Below are 16,190 nucleotides of genomic sequence, written 5' to 3'. Positions count from 1 at the left end.
TTCAACAGAATATTAGCAAACCAAGTCCTGTGATACGTAAAAAGAAAAGTAAATCATGACCAAGCAGGATTTACCCTATGAATGCAAGATTAGTTCAAATGCAAAAATTAATCAATGTAATTTACCACATAAGGAGACTATTAAGGCAAGAGAAAGCAATTAGGCACACATATTGGAAAAGAAGGAATAAAAACTGTCTCTACTCACAATGAGATGTCACTAAATACCTATTGGAATGGCTGAAATTTAAACACACACACCCCAAACTGACAATACCAGGTACTGACAAGGATATGGAGCAGATGGAACTCGAATATGCTGATGGTGAGAATCAAAGTGAAATGACCACTTTGGGACCTTTTTGGCAATTTCATATAAAGTTAAATCATACAACACAGCAACCCAAATAAACTGAAAACATTTTCACACAGAAACTTATATGAGGATGTTCACAGCAGCCTTATTCATAATCACCCCAAACTGCAAATTGCCACACGTTCTTGAGTTGGTGAATGAATGAACCACCTGTGCTACCTCTAAAAGATGGACTCATACTCAGCAATTAAAAGGAATAAACTCCTGATTCATGCAACCACAACACAAATGAATCTTGAAAGCATCATGCTAAGTGAAGCCATACTAAGAAGGCTGTGATTCCATTTATGTGACATTCTGAAAAAGTCCCACTATAGGGATAAAAGTAGATCAATGGTTGGCTGGTTGTGGAAGTGGGAGTGAGGGGGAAGAGGGGTAACTCACAAAAGAGCATGAGGAAATTCTGGAGAGTAATGGAACTTTCCTGTGTCTTTACTGTGGTGGTAGTTACATGATTATTTGCATTTGTCAAAACTCATACAGCTGTACACTTGAAAGGGTGAATTTTACTGTATGTAAATTATATCCAATAAACTAACCTTTAAAAATATCGTTAGGTACAATTGGACACAACAAAAGATCAGTGAACCTGAAGACAGGTCAATAGAAATTGAACCTTATTTAAGAAGAAATGTTGAAAAAAGAAAGAGAGAGGCTTACAGACCTGTGGGAGAGTATCAAGCAGTGAAACATACATGTAATTGGAGTTTTCAGAAAGACCGGAGAGAGAATGGTGTAAAATATTATTTGAAAAAATATTGGCCAAAAATTATCCAAATTAGATCCAAAACAACCTCAGATCCAGGAGATTCAGTGAACCTTCAGGAGGATGAATAAATTACTAAAATTTGCCACCACCACCGCCCCCCTGCAGTAGTTTAGTAAAAACTACCAAACAAAAGTTTAAAAAGCAACCAGTGAGTGGGGAAAACAACAAAAAACCATATTACATTCAGGAGGGCAGGGACAAGAAAGAATGACAGCCAGCCAGGTTTTCTTAAGAAAACGTTACAGGCCGGGCGCGGTGGCTCAAGCCTGTAATCCCAGCACTTTGGGAGGCCGAGACGGGTGGATCACGAGGTCAGGAGATCGAGACCATCCTGGCTAACACGGTGAAACCCCGTCTCTACTAAAAAATACAAAAAACTAGCCGGGCGACGTGGCGGGCGCCTGTAGTCCCAGCTACTCGGAGGCCGAGGCAGGAGAATGGCGTAAACCTGGGAGGCGGAGCTTGCAGTGAGCTGAGATCCGGCCACTGCACTCCAGCCTGGGCGACAGAGCGAGACTCCGTCTCAAAAAAAAAAAAAAAGAAAACGTTACAATATGGTTATGTCTGTTAGTGCTGAAAGAAAAATAAAACACCCTAGAATTCTATATCAAGGAGAATATATCAGTTAATATTTAAAGTCTTTTAAAAAATGTTTTTAACATCTTGCATTCCATTCCTTGTCTCTGTTCCCAATGGAAATTACTACTTTGTACTACTTTTTCTGTTAAAGCAGATATCCATTAATTCTGAGGTTTCTCTAATTTTCCAGTGGTCAAATGTCGATTTCCAGTAGTCGAAAATGGAAAACAGATATCAGGATTTGGAAAAAAATTTTACTACAAAGCGACAGTTATGTTTGAATGCGATAAGGGTTATTACCTCAACGGCAGCGACAAAATTGTCTGTGAGAGTAACAGTACTTGGGATCCCCCAGTTCCAAAATGTCTTAAAGGTACAAAGGTGATCTTTTTTCCGTCTTGGTTTGTTATTGTTGCTGTTCGTTTTAGACTTTACTTCTTTGATATTAACTGTCAGTCATACAGAATAACTGAAAAGAAACAATTTTAGTATTTAACTCTGTCTTGTATTCATTTCTGTGCCATCTATATGACATGAAATTCACATCAAATCCTGCTGTTGTGATTTTGTGTGCTTTTCCAGGGTTCTTAGCATGTTATGTACATTGCATGGGTATATGCTTTTAATATTTTTATGTATAAAAAGTGAATTACAACAACTTTTTGGAGTGAATTGAAACAGGCATTTTTATCTAAGTAAGTCAACAGTGGCATAATTCATATAAAAAATGAGAGCAATAACTCTCAAGTGGTTGATCTTCTAACATTTTGTTTTCTAGTGCTGCCTCCTTCTAGTACAAAATCTCCAACTTTGAGTCATTCAGGTTTAGTAGCTTCTTCCTTATATGTCTCAAAAATTTTGTAAATTCCTGGAAAAAATGCCAGCAATAACTCCCAAGTGTTTGGTCCAATCTACATTATTATTTTGTTTTCCAGTGTCGACTTCTCCCACTACAAAATCTCCAACGTCCAGTGCCTCAGGTTTAGTAATATCCTGCTTATATTTTTTCGAAAATCCTTTAAATTCCTGGTGATTTTTTAAAAAATCCTTCAAATTTCTGGTGGTGTCCACTTATTTTTAGTAATGAAAGGAGGGAGGACATTTCTATAGCCATTTTAGTTGTTATGCATAGTGATTCTAAAATTATTTGCCATAATCTGCAGATATTTGCCATAATCTGCAGATATAAACAGGAATATGACCTTGGGAAAGTTGTATAAATTTTGAGTGTGTGTGTGTGTGTGTGTATATATATATATAAAATATATATATAGTATATTGTGTGTGTGTGTGTGTGTATATATATAAATTGATTTAGTACCTTCCTTACTGCGTATTAGTAAGGTATAAGTGGGATGCATTTAAAGCACTTAGCACAGTGCCTGGTATATAGAAAGGTCTTAGCGCTAACTAATATGACTTATCCTACACTTAAATTAATGTTAGGGAAGGGGAAAGTTCATGTATGTTAGTTAATATGTATGTGTGTTAATATGTTTGTTCGTAAATATGTATGTTTTATGTCATCAACTGTGCTATTTTATTCTTTTCAGAAGTGATCTGTTGACACCTTTACTGAGTTTGTTCCTATTGCATGACTCTTTCATTTTCTGGAATGCAGCAAGTTTGAGTCTTCTCATGTAACACATTTAAACAGGGAAATTTCTGCTGTCCTCAGAACAAGATCTATATTTCTGCCTCTTCCCTACCTGCCCCTCTTCTACACCTCATAATGTTGCTTTTTTTTTTCTCTCTCTCTAGTGGGCAGTTTTATCTGGCAATAGCACTAAATGTTATAGCAACTGAAAGGCAGGAAAAAGTCCTTATTTATTGAAATGAAAAAGAAGACTTTTGCAGGGACTCCTGGTCATCCACTGTGCTTATGACTGGAGAGATTATTTTGATATGACGGGAGGAATTATCCTGATTTAATCTCTGGTTTCGCTTTGCTTGCAGCAGAAGCAAGAGACAGTAGTAATTGTGGGTAGAGCTTTAGTCTGGGCAGAGTGTGCTTAGTTAACATCATTTCTGTGGTCTTCAGTTTCCCTTTAGTATAATATGAGTGTTGAACTGAAATCTCAATCAGTGGCTTCTAATTTGATTATATATTTCCTATCTCCCTAATATTTTAAAGGATCGAAAGGAATTATGCATGTTAACATAGTAATTAAAATACCTTCTTATAGGCTGGGCGGGGTAGCTCACGCCTGTAATACCAGCACTTTGGGAGGCTGAGGTGGGTGGATCACGAGGTCAGAAGTTCAAGACCAGCCTGGCTAAGTTGGTGAAACCCCATCTCTACTAAAAATACAAAAATTAACTGGGCATGGTGGCAGGCACTTGTAATCCCAGCTACTCGGGAGGCTGAGGCAGGGGAATCGCTTGAACCCGAGGGGCAGAGGTTGCAGTGAGCCAAGATCATGCCACTGCACTCCAGCCTGGGTGATAGAGTAGGACTCCATCTCAAAAAAAAAAAAAAACAAAAAAAAACCAAACACACACACACACACACACACAAAAACAAAATACCTTATAATTCCTATAAGAGCTTGGTAAATAGCCTCCTGAGTTGAGTGCTGTAGGGTTTGAGGGTCAGGAAGAGATGGGTTTTTTAGTGGACTGATATATAAGCAAAACAAGATTGCATGTGCAATTTATACTCAGTGAGGTATCCATGCTTACTAACGTGCTCCTAGTGGGCATATGCACTAAGTTTGTTGATACAGTCTTTTGAAAGAATTGATGATAAGCATTTCATAAAGTATTTATAAAACACTGGTCTAGCTTAGTGTTGGGAGAACGGAGAGCAGAAGAGAGAACTGCTTGTAATAAAATGTTTATTAAAAAGAGAAAATGCAAGGATATTTTTTGAAACATCACAAATCAAAATTCCTTACGGGATTGTCAGTCATTTTTTATCATCAGTTAGAGGAAGACTAAATAACAACATAATGATGTTAAGGTAGATCTAAATGTGTTAACATGAAGAAATGTCGAGGAAGTCCTAAGTGGAAAAGAGAAAGATGTAAGTTATGTAGTATCATACTACTTACAGTTTTTTAAAAAGAAAAATATGTTTACCCCAAGCACATTCCTTTTTTTTTTTTGAGAAAGTCTCGCTCTGTCACCCAGGATGGTGTGCAGTGGCGCAGTCTCAGCTCACTGCAGCCTCCGCCTCCCGGGTCCAAGCAGTTCTCCTGCCGCCTCAGACTCCCAAGCAGCTGGGATTATAGGCGCCCACCACTACACCGGCTAATTTTTTGTATTTTTAGTAGAGATGGGGTTTCTCCATTATGGCCTGGCTAGTCTCGAACTCCTGACCTCAAGTGATTCACCTGCCTCGGCCTCCCATAGTGCTGGGATTACAGGCATGAGCCACCACGCCCAGCCTCACATTACTTTAATGATTTACTATTGGTTATCTTCTAGGATTTCCATTATGAAATACAAAATGTAGTGAGCATTCTTGTACATACATCCTTATATACTTGTGTAAATATATATGTAGGTTAAATTCTAAGATGTGGAATTGCAAAGGTTGTAAAGTATGTGTAGTTTTCATTTTGATAAAAAGTCAATATCAAAATTAAAGTCATAATTTTATATTGATAAGGCCCTGGTGAATTTATAAAATCAAACTTATTTTTCTAGGTCCTAGGCCTACTTACAAGCCTCCAGTCTCAAATTATCCAGGTTGGTTAACCCTTTATCCTACTGATATTATTAAGAATTTATTTATTTATTTATTTTTATTATACTTTAAGCTCTAGGGTACATGTGTACAACATGCAGGTTTGATACATAGGTATACATGTGCCATGTTGGTTTGCTGCACCCATCAATGCATCATTTATATTAGGTATTTCTCCTAATGCTATCCCTCCCCTAGCCCCCCACCTCCAACAAGCCCTGGTGTGTGATGTTCCCTACCCTGTGTCCATGTATTCTCGTTGTTCAACTCCCACCTATGAATGAGAACATGAAGTGTTTGGTTTTCTGTCCTTGCAATAGTTTGATTAGAATGATGGTTTCCATCTTCATCCATGTCCCTGCAAAGGACATGAACGCATCCTTTTTCATGGCTGCATAGTATTCCGTGGTGTGTATGTGCCACATTTTCTTTATCTAGTCTATCATTGATGGGCATTTGGGCTAGTTCCAAGTCTTTGCTATTGTGAGTAGTGCTGCAGTAAACATACATGTGCATGTGTCTTTATAGTAGCATGATTTATAATCCTTTGGGTATATACCCAGTAATGGGATTGCTGGGTCAAATGGTATTTCTAGTTCTAGATCCTTGAGGAATCACCATACTGTCTTTCACAGTGGTTGAACTAATTTACACTCCCACCAATAGTGTAAAAGTGTTTCTATTTCTCCACATCCTCTCCAGCATCTGTTGTTTCCTGACTTTTTAATAATCTCCATTCTAACTGGCATGAATGATATCTTATTGTGGTTTTGATTTGCGTTTCTCTGATGACCAGTGATGATGAGCATTTCTTCATGTGTCTGTTGGCTGTATAAATGTCTTCTTTTGAGAAGTGTCTGTTCATATCCTTTGCCCACTTTTTGATGGGGTTGTTTTTTTCTTGTAAATTTGTTTAAGTTCTTTGTAGATTCTGGATGTTAGCCCTTTGTCAGATGGGCAGATCGCAAAGATTTTTTCCTACTCTGTAGGTTGCCTGTTCATTCTGATGATAGTTTCTTTGGCTGTGTAGAAACTCTTTAGTTTAATTAGATCCCATTTGTCAATTTTGGCTTTTGTTGCCATTGCTTTTGGTGTTTTAGTCATGAAGTCTTTGCCCATTCCTGTGTCCTGAGTGGTATTGCCTAGGTTTTCTTCTAGGGTTTTTATGGTGTTAGGTCTTACAGTTAAGTCTTTAATCCATCTTAAATTAATTTTTGTATAAGGTGTAAGGAAGGGATCCAGTTTCAGCTTTCTACATATGGCTAGCCAGTTTCCCCAGCACAATTTATTAAATAGGGAATCCTTTTCCCCCATTGCTTGTTTTTGTCAGGTTTGTCAAAGATCAGATGGTTGTAGATGTGTGGTACTATTTCTGAGGGCTCTGTTCTGTTCCATTGGTCTACATCTCTGTTTTGGTACCAGTACCATGCTGTTTTGGTTACTGTAGCCTTGTAGTATAGTTTGAAGTCAGGTAGCGTGATGCCTCCAGCTTTGTTCTTTTTGCTTAGGATTGTCTTGGCTATATGGGCTCTTTTTTGGTTCCATATGAAATTTAAAGTAGTTTTTTTCCAATTCTGTGACGAAAGTCAGTAGTAGCTTGATGTGGATGGCATTGAATCTATAAATTACCTTGGGCAGTATGGCCATTTTCCCAATATTGATTCTTCCTATCCATGAGCATGGAATATTCTTCCATTTGTTTGTGTCCTCTTCTATTTCATTGAGCAGTGTTTTGTAGTTCTCCTGGAAGAGGTCCTTCACATCCCTTGTAAGTTGGATTCCTAGGTATTTATTCTCTTTGTAGTAATTGCGAATGGGAGTTCACTCATTATTTGGCTCTCTCTTTGTCTATTATTGGTGTATAGGAATGCTTGTGATGTTTGCACATTGATTTTGTATCCTGAGACTTTGCTGAAATTGCTTATCAGCTTGTGGAGATTTTGGGCTGAGATGATGGGGTTTTCTAAATATACAATCATATCATCTGCAAACATAGACAAATTTGAGTTCCTCTTTTCCTATTTTATAATCATGTCATCTGCAAACATAGATAATTTGACTTCCGCTTTTCCTAATTGAATACCCTTTATTTCTTTCTCTTGCCTGATCGCCCTAGCCAGAACTTCCAACACTATGTTGAATAGGAGTGGTAAGAGAGGGAATCCTTGTCTTGCGCCGGTTTTCAAAAGGAATGCTTCCAGTTTTTGCCCATTTGGTATGATATTGGCTGTGGGTTTGTCATAAATAGGTCTTACTATTTTGAGTTATGTTCCATCAATACCTAGTTTAGTGAGAGTTTTTAAGCATGAAGGGCTGTTGAATTTTGTCGAAGGCCTTTTCTGCATCTTTTGAGATAGTCATGTCATTTTTGTTGTTGGTTCTGTTGGTTCTGTTTATGTGGTGGATTACGTTTATTGATTTGAGTATGTTGAACCAGCCTTGCATCCCAGGGATGAAGCCAACTTGATCGTGGTGGATAAGCTTTTTGATGTGCTGCTGGATTCGGTTTGCCAGTATTTTGTTGAGGATTTTTGCATTGATGTTCATCAGGGATATTGGCCTAAAATTCTCTTTTTTTGTTGTGTCTCTACCAGGCTTTGGTATCAGGATGATGCTAGCCTCCTAAAATGAGTTAGGGAGGATTCCCTCTTTTTCTATTGATTGAAATAGTTTCAGAAGGAATGGTACCTGCTCCTCTTTTTATGTCTGATGGAATTCGGCTGTGAATCCGTTTGGTCCTGGACTTTTTTTGGTTGTTAGGCTATTAATTATTTCCTCAATTTCAGAACCTGTTATTGGTCTATTCAGAGATTCAGCTTCTTCCTGGTTTAGTCTTAGGAGGGTGTATATGTCCAGGAATTTATCCGTTTCTTCTGGATTTTCTAGTTTATTTGCGTAGAGGTGTTTATAGTATTCTCTGATGGTAGTTTGTATTTATGTGGGATCGGTGGTGATAGCCCCTTTATCATTTTTTATTGCATCTATTTGATTATTCTTTCTTTTCTTCTTTATTAGTCTTGCTAGCGGTCATTTTTGTTGATCTTTTCAGAAAACCAGCTCCTGGATTCATTGAGTTTTTGAAGGGTTTTTTATGTCTCTACTTCCAGTTGTGCTCTGATCTTAGTTATTTCTTGCCTTCTGTTAGCTTTTGAATTTGTTTGCTCTTGCTTCTCTAGTTCTTTTAATTGCGATGTTAGGTAGTTGATTTTAGATCTTTCCTGCTTTCTCTTATGGGCATTTAGTGCTATAAATTTCCCTCTACACACTGATTTAAATGTGTCCCAGAGATTCTGGTACATTGTGTCTTTGTTCTTGTTGTTTCAAATAACAACTTTATTTCAGCCTTCATTTCTTTATTTACCCAGTCGTCATTCAGGAGCAGGTTGTTCAGTTTCCATGTAGTGAGTTTATTAATCCTGAGTTCTAATTTGATTGCACTGTGGTCAGAGACAATTTGTTGTGATTTCTGTTCTTTTACATTTGCTGAGGAGTGTTTTACTACCAATTATGTGGTCAATTTTAGAATAAGTGTGATGTGGCGCTGAGAAGAATGTATGTTCTGTTGATTTGGGGTGTAGAGTTCTGTAGATGTCTATTAGGTCTGCTTGGTCCAGAGCTGAGTTCAAGTCCTGGATATCCTTGTTAACCTTCGGTCTCATTGATCTAATATTGACAGTGGGGTGTTAAAGGCTGCCATTATTACTGTGTGGGAGTCTATGTCTCTTTGTAGGTTTCTAAGGACTTGGCTTTATGAATCTGGGTGCTCCTGTATTGGGTGCATATATATTTAGGATAGTTAGCTCTTCTTGGTGAATTGATCCTTTTACTATTATGTAGTGGCCTTCTTTGTCTCTTTTGATCTTTGTTGGTTTAAAGTCTGTTTTATCAGAGACTAGAATTGCAACCCCTTCTTTTGTACTTTCTATTTGCTTGGTAGATCTTCCTCCATCCCTTTATTTTGAGCCTATGTGCATCTTTGCACGTGAGATGGGTCTCCTGAATACAGCACACCGATGGGTCTTGACTCTATCGAATTTGCCAGTCTGTGTCTTTTAGTTGGGGCATTTAGCCCATTTGCATTTAAGGTTAATAGTGTTATGTTTGAATTTGATCCTGTCATTATGATGTTAGCTGGTTATTTTGCCTGTTAACTGATGCAGTTTCTTTGTAGCATTGATGGTCTTTACCATTTGGCATGTGTTTGCAGTGGCTGGTACTGGCTGTTCCTTTCCATGTTTAGTGCTTCCTTCAGGAGCTCTTGTAAGGCCATAGGCCTGGTGGTGACAAAATCTCTCAGCATTTGCTTATCTGTAAACTATTTTATTTCTCCTTCACTTATGAAGCTTAGTTTGGCTGGATATGAGATTCTAGGTTGAAAATTCTTTTCTTTAAGAATGTTGCATATTGACCCCCACTCTCTTAAGGCTTGTAAGGTTTCTGCCGAGAGATCTGCTGTTAGTCTGATGGGCTTCCCTCTGTGAGTAACCCGACCTTTCTGGCTGTCTTTAGCATTTTTTCCTTCATTTCAGCCTTGGTGAATCTGATGATGATGTGTCTTGGGGTTGCAATTCTCGAGGAGTGTCTTTGTGGTGTTCTCTGTATTTCCTGAATTCGAATGTTGGCCTGCCTTCCTAGTTTGGGGAAGTTCTCCTGGATAGTATCCTGAAGAGTGTTTTCTAACTTGATTCCATTCTCCCCGTCACTTTCAGGTGCACCAATTAAACGTAGATTTGGTCTTTTCACGTAGTCCCATGTTTCTTGGAGGCTTTGTTTCTTTCTTTTCACTCTTTTTTCTCTAATCTTGTCTTCTTGCTTTTTTTTTTCATTAATTTGATCTTCAATTACTGATACCCTTTCTTCCACTTGATTGAATCAGCTATTGAAGCTTGTGCATGTGTCACAAAGTTCTTGTGCTGTGGTTTTCCATAAGGTCATTTAAGGTCTTCTCTACACTGTTTATTCTAGTTTAGCCATTTGTCTAACCTTTTTCAAGGTTTTTAGCTTCCTTGCAGTGGGTTAGAACATGCTCCTTTAGCTTGGAGAAGTTTGTTATTACCAACCTTCTGAAACCTACTTCTGTCAGCTCATCAAACTTATTCTCCATCCAGTGTTGTTCCCTTGCTGGTGAGGAGCTGTGATCCTTTGGAGGAGAAGAGGCGCTGTGTTTTTTGGAGTTTTCAGCTTTTCTGCTCTGGTTTCTATCATCTTTGTGGTTTTTATCTACCTTTGGTCTTAGACGTTGGTGACCTGCAGATGGGGTTTTGGTGTGGATGTCCTTTTTGTTGATGTTGATGCTATTCCTTTCTGTTTGTTTGTTTTCCTTCCAACTGTCAGACCCCTGAGCTGCAGGTGTGTTGGAGTTTGCTGGAGGTCCACTCCAGACCCTGTTTGCCTGGGTATCACCAGTGGAGGCTTCAGAACCACAAATATTGCTGCCTGATCCTTCCTCTGGAAGCTTTGTCCCAGAGTGGGCACCCACCTGTTTGAGGTGTCTGTCAGCCCCTACTGGGAGGTCTTTCCCAGTCAGGCTACACAGGGTTCAGGGACCCACTTGAGGAGGCAGTCTGTCCATTCTCAAAGCTTGAACACCGTGTTCAGAGAACCACTGCTCTCTTCAGAGCTGTCAGACAGGGACATTTAAGTCTGCAGAAGCTGTCTGCTGCCATTTGTCCTACCATTTCCTGCCCCCAGAGGTGGAATCTATAGCGGCAGTAAGCCTTACTGAGCTGCAGTGCGCTCTGCCCAGTTCGTGCTTCGAGGCCTCTTTGTTTACACTGTGAGCTACTCAAGCCTCAGCAATGGTGGACATCCCTCCCCCCATCAAGCTGCAGCATTGCAGGTCAATCTCAGACTGCTGCGCTAGCAGTGAGCAAGGCTCTGTGAGGGTGGGACACACTGAGCCATGCACAGGAAGGTATCTCCTGGTCTCCTGGTTGCTAAGACTGTGGGAAAAGTGCAGTATTTGGTCAGGAGTATACCATTTCTCCAGGTACAGTCTGTCATGGCTTCCCTTGGCTAGGAAAGGGAAATCCCCCGACCCTTGCACTTGCTGGGTGAGGCGATGCCCCGCCCTGCTTCAGCTTGCCCTCCTTGGGCTGCACTCACTGTTCCACCAGTCCCAATGAGACGAACCAGGTACCTCAATTGGAAATGCAGAAATCACCCGTCTTCTGTGTCAATCTCGCTGGAGCTGCACACTAGAGCTGTTCCTATTCAGCCATCTTGAACAAGAATTTTTTTTACTTAAAACTTTTTTTAATTAAAAACTTAAGATGTGTCTAAAAAAAAGTTAATTTTTAAATGATGGGTGAAAAATAACATCCTGTTTTAATTTGCATTTCTTGGTTGTTGGTTTTTAGTTGTTTTTTTTTTTTTGAGACAGGGTCTCACTCTGTTGCCCAGGTTGGAGCGCAGTGGTGCAACCACAGCTCACTGCAGCGTCAACCTCCTGGGCTCAGGTGATTCTTCCACCTCAGTCTCCCAGGTAGCTGGAACTACAGGCACGTGCCACCACATCCAGCTAATTTTTTTGTATTTTTTGTAGAGACAGGGTTTTGCTGTGTTGCCAAGTCTCTTCTCCACCTCCTAGGCTTAAGGGATCCTCCTGCCTCAGCCTCCCAAAGTGCTAGGATTACAGGTGTGACCCACCATGCCTGACCAATTTGCATTTCTTTAATTGTCAGTGAAGCTGAACTTTTTTTGATCTACATTTATTTATTCATATGCTTTGTCTATTTTTCTGTTAGGTTTCTAAAATATTTTTCTTAGTGATTTTTGAGAGCTCATTATGAATTAAAGCCCTAAAAGGGCTTTTGTTCATATGAAGTGAACAATTTTTTCGAGGTTCTTTTGTTTTGTCAGTTTTAAGCTTGTTATACTATTGGATATAGATTACTTTTTATAACTTTTAATTACATGAGTAGTGTATGAATATACTTTTGTAGAATTTCAAACATTACAAAAGTATATAGAGTAAAAGATTAGTTTTATTTTTAACTCATTACCCAGGTTAATCACTGTTAATAGTTTAGGGTTTCTTTTTAAATCTATCTTTGTACATCAACATCTTTTTTAAAAAAGTTTTATTTTAGATTTGGGGGTACATGTGAAGGTTTGTTACATAGGTAAATGTGTCACGGGGATTTGTTGTACATATTATTTCATCACCCGGGTATTAAGCCTAGTACCCAATAGGTGTCTTTTCTGCTCTTCTTCCTACTCCCACCCTCCCCGCTCAAGTATACTCCAGTGTCTGTTGTTTCCTTCTTTGTGTTCGTATGTTCTTACCATTTAGCTCCCACTTAAAAGTGAGAACATGCAGTATTTAGTTTTCTGTTTCTGCATTTGTTTGATAAGGATGATAGCCTCCAGCTCCACCCACGTTCCTGCTGAAGACATGTGTGCATTCTTTTTTATGGCTGTGTAGTATTCCATGGTGTATATGTACCACATTTTCTTTGTCCAATCTGTCACGGATGGGCATTTAGGTTGATTCCTTGTCTTGTTATTGTGAGCAGTGCTGCAGTGAACATTCACATGCATGTATCTTTATGGCAGAATGATTTATATTTCTCTGGGTATATACCCAGTAATGGGATTGCTGGGTTAAATGGTAGTTCTGATTTTAGCTCTTTGAGGAATCACCATACTGCTTCCCACATGGTTGAACTGAATTACACTCCCACCAACAGCATATAAGTGTTCCCTTTTCTCTACAGCCTCACCAGCATCTGTTATTTTTTGACTTTTTAATAATAGCCATTCTGACTGGTGTAAAATGGTATCTCACTGTGGTTTTGATTTGCATTTCTCTAATGATCGTGATATTGAGCTTTTTTTCTATGTTTGTTGGCCACATATATGTCTTCTTTTGAGAAGTGTCTGTTCATGTGCTTTGCCCACTTTTTAATGGAGTTGTCTCTTGTAAATTTGTTTAAGTTCCTATGAATGCTAAATATTAGACCTTTGTCAGATGCGTAGTTTGCAAAAATTTTCTCCCATTCTGTAGGTCATCTGTTTACTCTGTTGATAGCTTCTTTTGCTGTGCAGAAGCTCTTCAATTTACTTCAATCCTACTTGTCAATTTTTGCTTGTGTTGCGATTGTTTTTGGCGTCTTTGTCATGAAATCTTTGTCAGTTCTTATGTCCAGAGTGATATTGCCTAGGTTGTCTTCCAGGGTTTTTATAGTTTTGGGTTTTACATGTAAATCTTTAATCCATCTTGAGTTGATTTTTGTGTGTGGTGTAAGGAAGGGGTCCAGTTTCAATCTTCTGCATATGGCTAGCCAGTTATCCCAGCACCATTTATTGAATAGGGAATCTTTTTCCCATTGCTTGTTTTTGTCAGTTCTGTGGAAGGTCAGATGGTCGTAGATGTGCAGCCTTATTTCTAGGCTCTCTTCTGTTCCATTGGTGTATATGCCTGTTTTTGTACCAGTACCATGCTGTTTTGGTTAGTGTAGCCTTGTAGTATAGTTTCAAGTCAGGTAATGTGATGCCTCCAGCTTTGTTCTTTTTGCTCAAGATTTTCATGGCTATTCAGGCTCTTTTTGGTTCCATATGAATTTTAAAATAGTTTTATCTAGTTCTGTGAAGAATGTTATTGGTAGTTTGATAGGGATAGCATTGAATCTGTAAATTGCTTTGGGCAGTATAGCCATTTTAATGATATTGATTCTTCCATCCATGAGCATGGGATGTTTTTCCATTTGTTTGTATCTTCTCTGATTTCTTTGAGCAGTGTTTTATAACTCTCATTGTAGAGATGTTTCAACTCTCTGGTTAGCTGTATTCCTAGGTATTTTATTCTTTTTGTAGTAATTTTGAGTGGGATTGCCTCTCTGATTTGGCTTTCAGTTTGGCTGTTATTGGTGTATAGGAATGCTAGTGATTTTTGTATGTTGATTTTGTGTCCTGCAACTTTGGTGAAGTTTTTGATAAACATCTGGAGCAGCTTTTAGGCCAAGACCATGCGGTTTTCTAAATATAGGATCATGCTGTCTGTGGACAGAGATAGTGTGACTTCCTCTCTTCCTATTTGGATGCCCTTTGTTTCTTTCTCTTGTCTGATTGCTTTGCCTAGGACCATCAACATATTTTTATGTGTAATTATACATGTAGTTTAGTGTTTTCTCTTCTCTTAAAAATGATATCATGCTGTACATGTTTTTCTGCAACTTGAACTTTTTCCACTTACACTGTTAGATTGGGGTTGTGTTTAGATTTATTCTCATCCTTTCTAATGATGACTTTAATATATACCATATTTCATTTAACTATTCTTCTATCAGTGGTCATTTATATGTTCAGACATTTTACATGAATAGATAGCTGGATGTATTGATCTTTTCCCTAATGGCTATGACTTTGATGTCTTTCTTACTAAAACTTTAGGTCTTCCATATGCTGAAATTATATAAAGATTTCAACCATGTGTTCTGACTTTGGTCTTTGCACTTAAATCGTTGGTAAATCTGAAATTTATTCTGGTGTATATAATGAGATATATGGTTCCACCTCACCCCACTCCACTCACCACCCACCATCCAATAGCTAAACAGCGCCATTTTTTGAATAAGTTGTCTTCTTCCCAACTGATTGGAAATGCCAGTTTGTATTGCATTCATAGGTGTTCCATCCTCTTGTCTCCTTTGAACTTTGTCCATTCTTCCATTTTTGTACCAGAAGCAAGTCTTTTTTTTTTTTTTTTAACTATAGTACTATATGTTTTAATAACTGCCAGAACACTTCCTTTTCAGAAATTTCTAAGGTACTCTCATGTTAATTTTTCCAAATAAACTTTTTATTTTATCATTTTGACCATGTTGTTTCCAACTCAGTGGCATTAAGTACACTGACATTGTTATGTAATCATCGGTACCATCCATCTCTAGAATATTATAATCATCCCACACTGAATCTCTACTCATTAAACAGTAATTGTCCATTGCTCCCTATCCCCATCACCTGACGATAACCACTATCTACTTTTTGTCTCTGTGAATTTGCCTATTCTAGGTAAACTTATATAATTATAATAAGTGGAGTCCACTTATATGGCATCCCACTATTTGTCCTTTTGTGTCTGGCTTATTTTACTAAGCATAATGTTTTTAAGGTTCACCTAGATCTATCTTGTGACATGAATCAGAACTTCATTCCTTTTTATGGCTGAATAATAGTCCATTATATGTATATACTATATTTCATTTATTCATTCATCTGTTGCTAGACACTTGGGTTGGTTTGTTTTTACTTTTCGGCTCTTTTGAGTAATGCTATTATAAGCATAGGTGTACACATATCTGTTTGAGTTCCTGTATTCACTTCTTTTAGGTATATACCTGGGAGTAGAATTGCTAGATCATAAGGGAATTCTATTTTTAATATTTTGAGGAACTGGCATACTGTCTTCCACAGTGACTGCACCATTTTACATTCCCACCAGCAGTGGGAACCTTTAACAAAGGTTCCAATTTTTCCACATCTCCACCAACACTTATTAAATTGTTTTTTTAGTAATAGCCAAGTGTCTTAGTCTGTTTTGTACTGTGATAACAGAATACCACAGACTGAGTAACTTATAATGAACAGAAATTTATTTCTTACAGTTCTGGAGGCTGAGAAGTCTAATATCAAGGCATGGGCATCTGTGAGGGCCCTCTTGCTTTGTCATAATATGATGGAAGGCATCACATGGTGGAAGGGAAAAGAGACGGTGAAGGAGAGGGTAAGAGGGACAAAGCCATGCCCTAAAATAACAAACATACCCCTGCA

The 16,190-nt window shown here is 38.4% G+C and overlaps 1 protein-coding gene across 12 annotated transcripts in view; it reads left to right on the top strand.

The window, feature by feature from the left end:
- The window catches only part of CD46 (CD46 molecule), a 43,902-nt gene that overhangs the window by 12,978 nt on the left and 14,734 nt on the right, over positions 1-16,190 (top strand). For 3 of the 12 annotated variants that reach the window (XM_025396378.1, XM_025396324.1, XM_025396333.1), the window contains exons 6-8: positions 1,914-2,096; positions 2,659-2,703; positions 5,375-5,416. In XM_025396378.1, coding sequence (XP_025252163.1) covers positions 1,914-2,096; positions 2,659-2,703; positions 5,375-5,416 — 270 coding nt within the window. Of the gene's footprint in view, positions 1-1,913; positions 2,097-2,501; positions 2,547-2,658; positions 2,704-5,374; positions 5,417-16,190 lie in introns of all 12 variants that reach the window. The other 9 variants (XM_025396406.1, XM_025396351.1, XM_025396368.1 and 6 more) reach the window with 4 other exon arrangements.

The sequence above is a fragment of the Theropithecus gelada genome, chromosome 1, assembly GCF_003255815.1.
Source record: "Theropithecus gelada isolate Dixy chromosome 1, Tgel_1.0, whole genome shotgun sequence".
Classification (NCBI taxonomy): domain Eukaryota; kingdom Metazoa; phylum Chordata; class Mammalia; order Primates; family Cercopithecidae; genus Theropithecus; species Theropithecus gelada.
The sequence above is the reverse complement of the archived record's forward strand: the minus strand, read 5'-3'. Positions and strand labels throughout refer to the sequence as shown.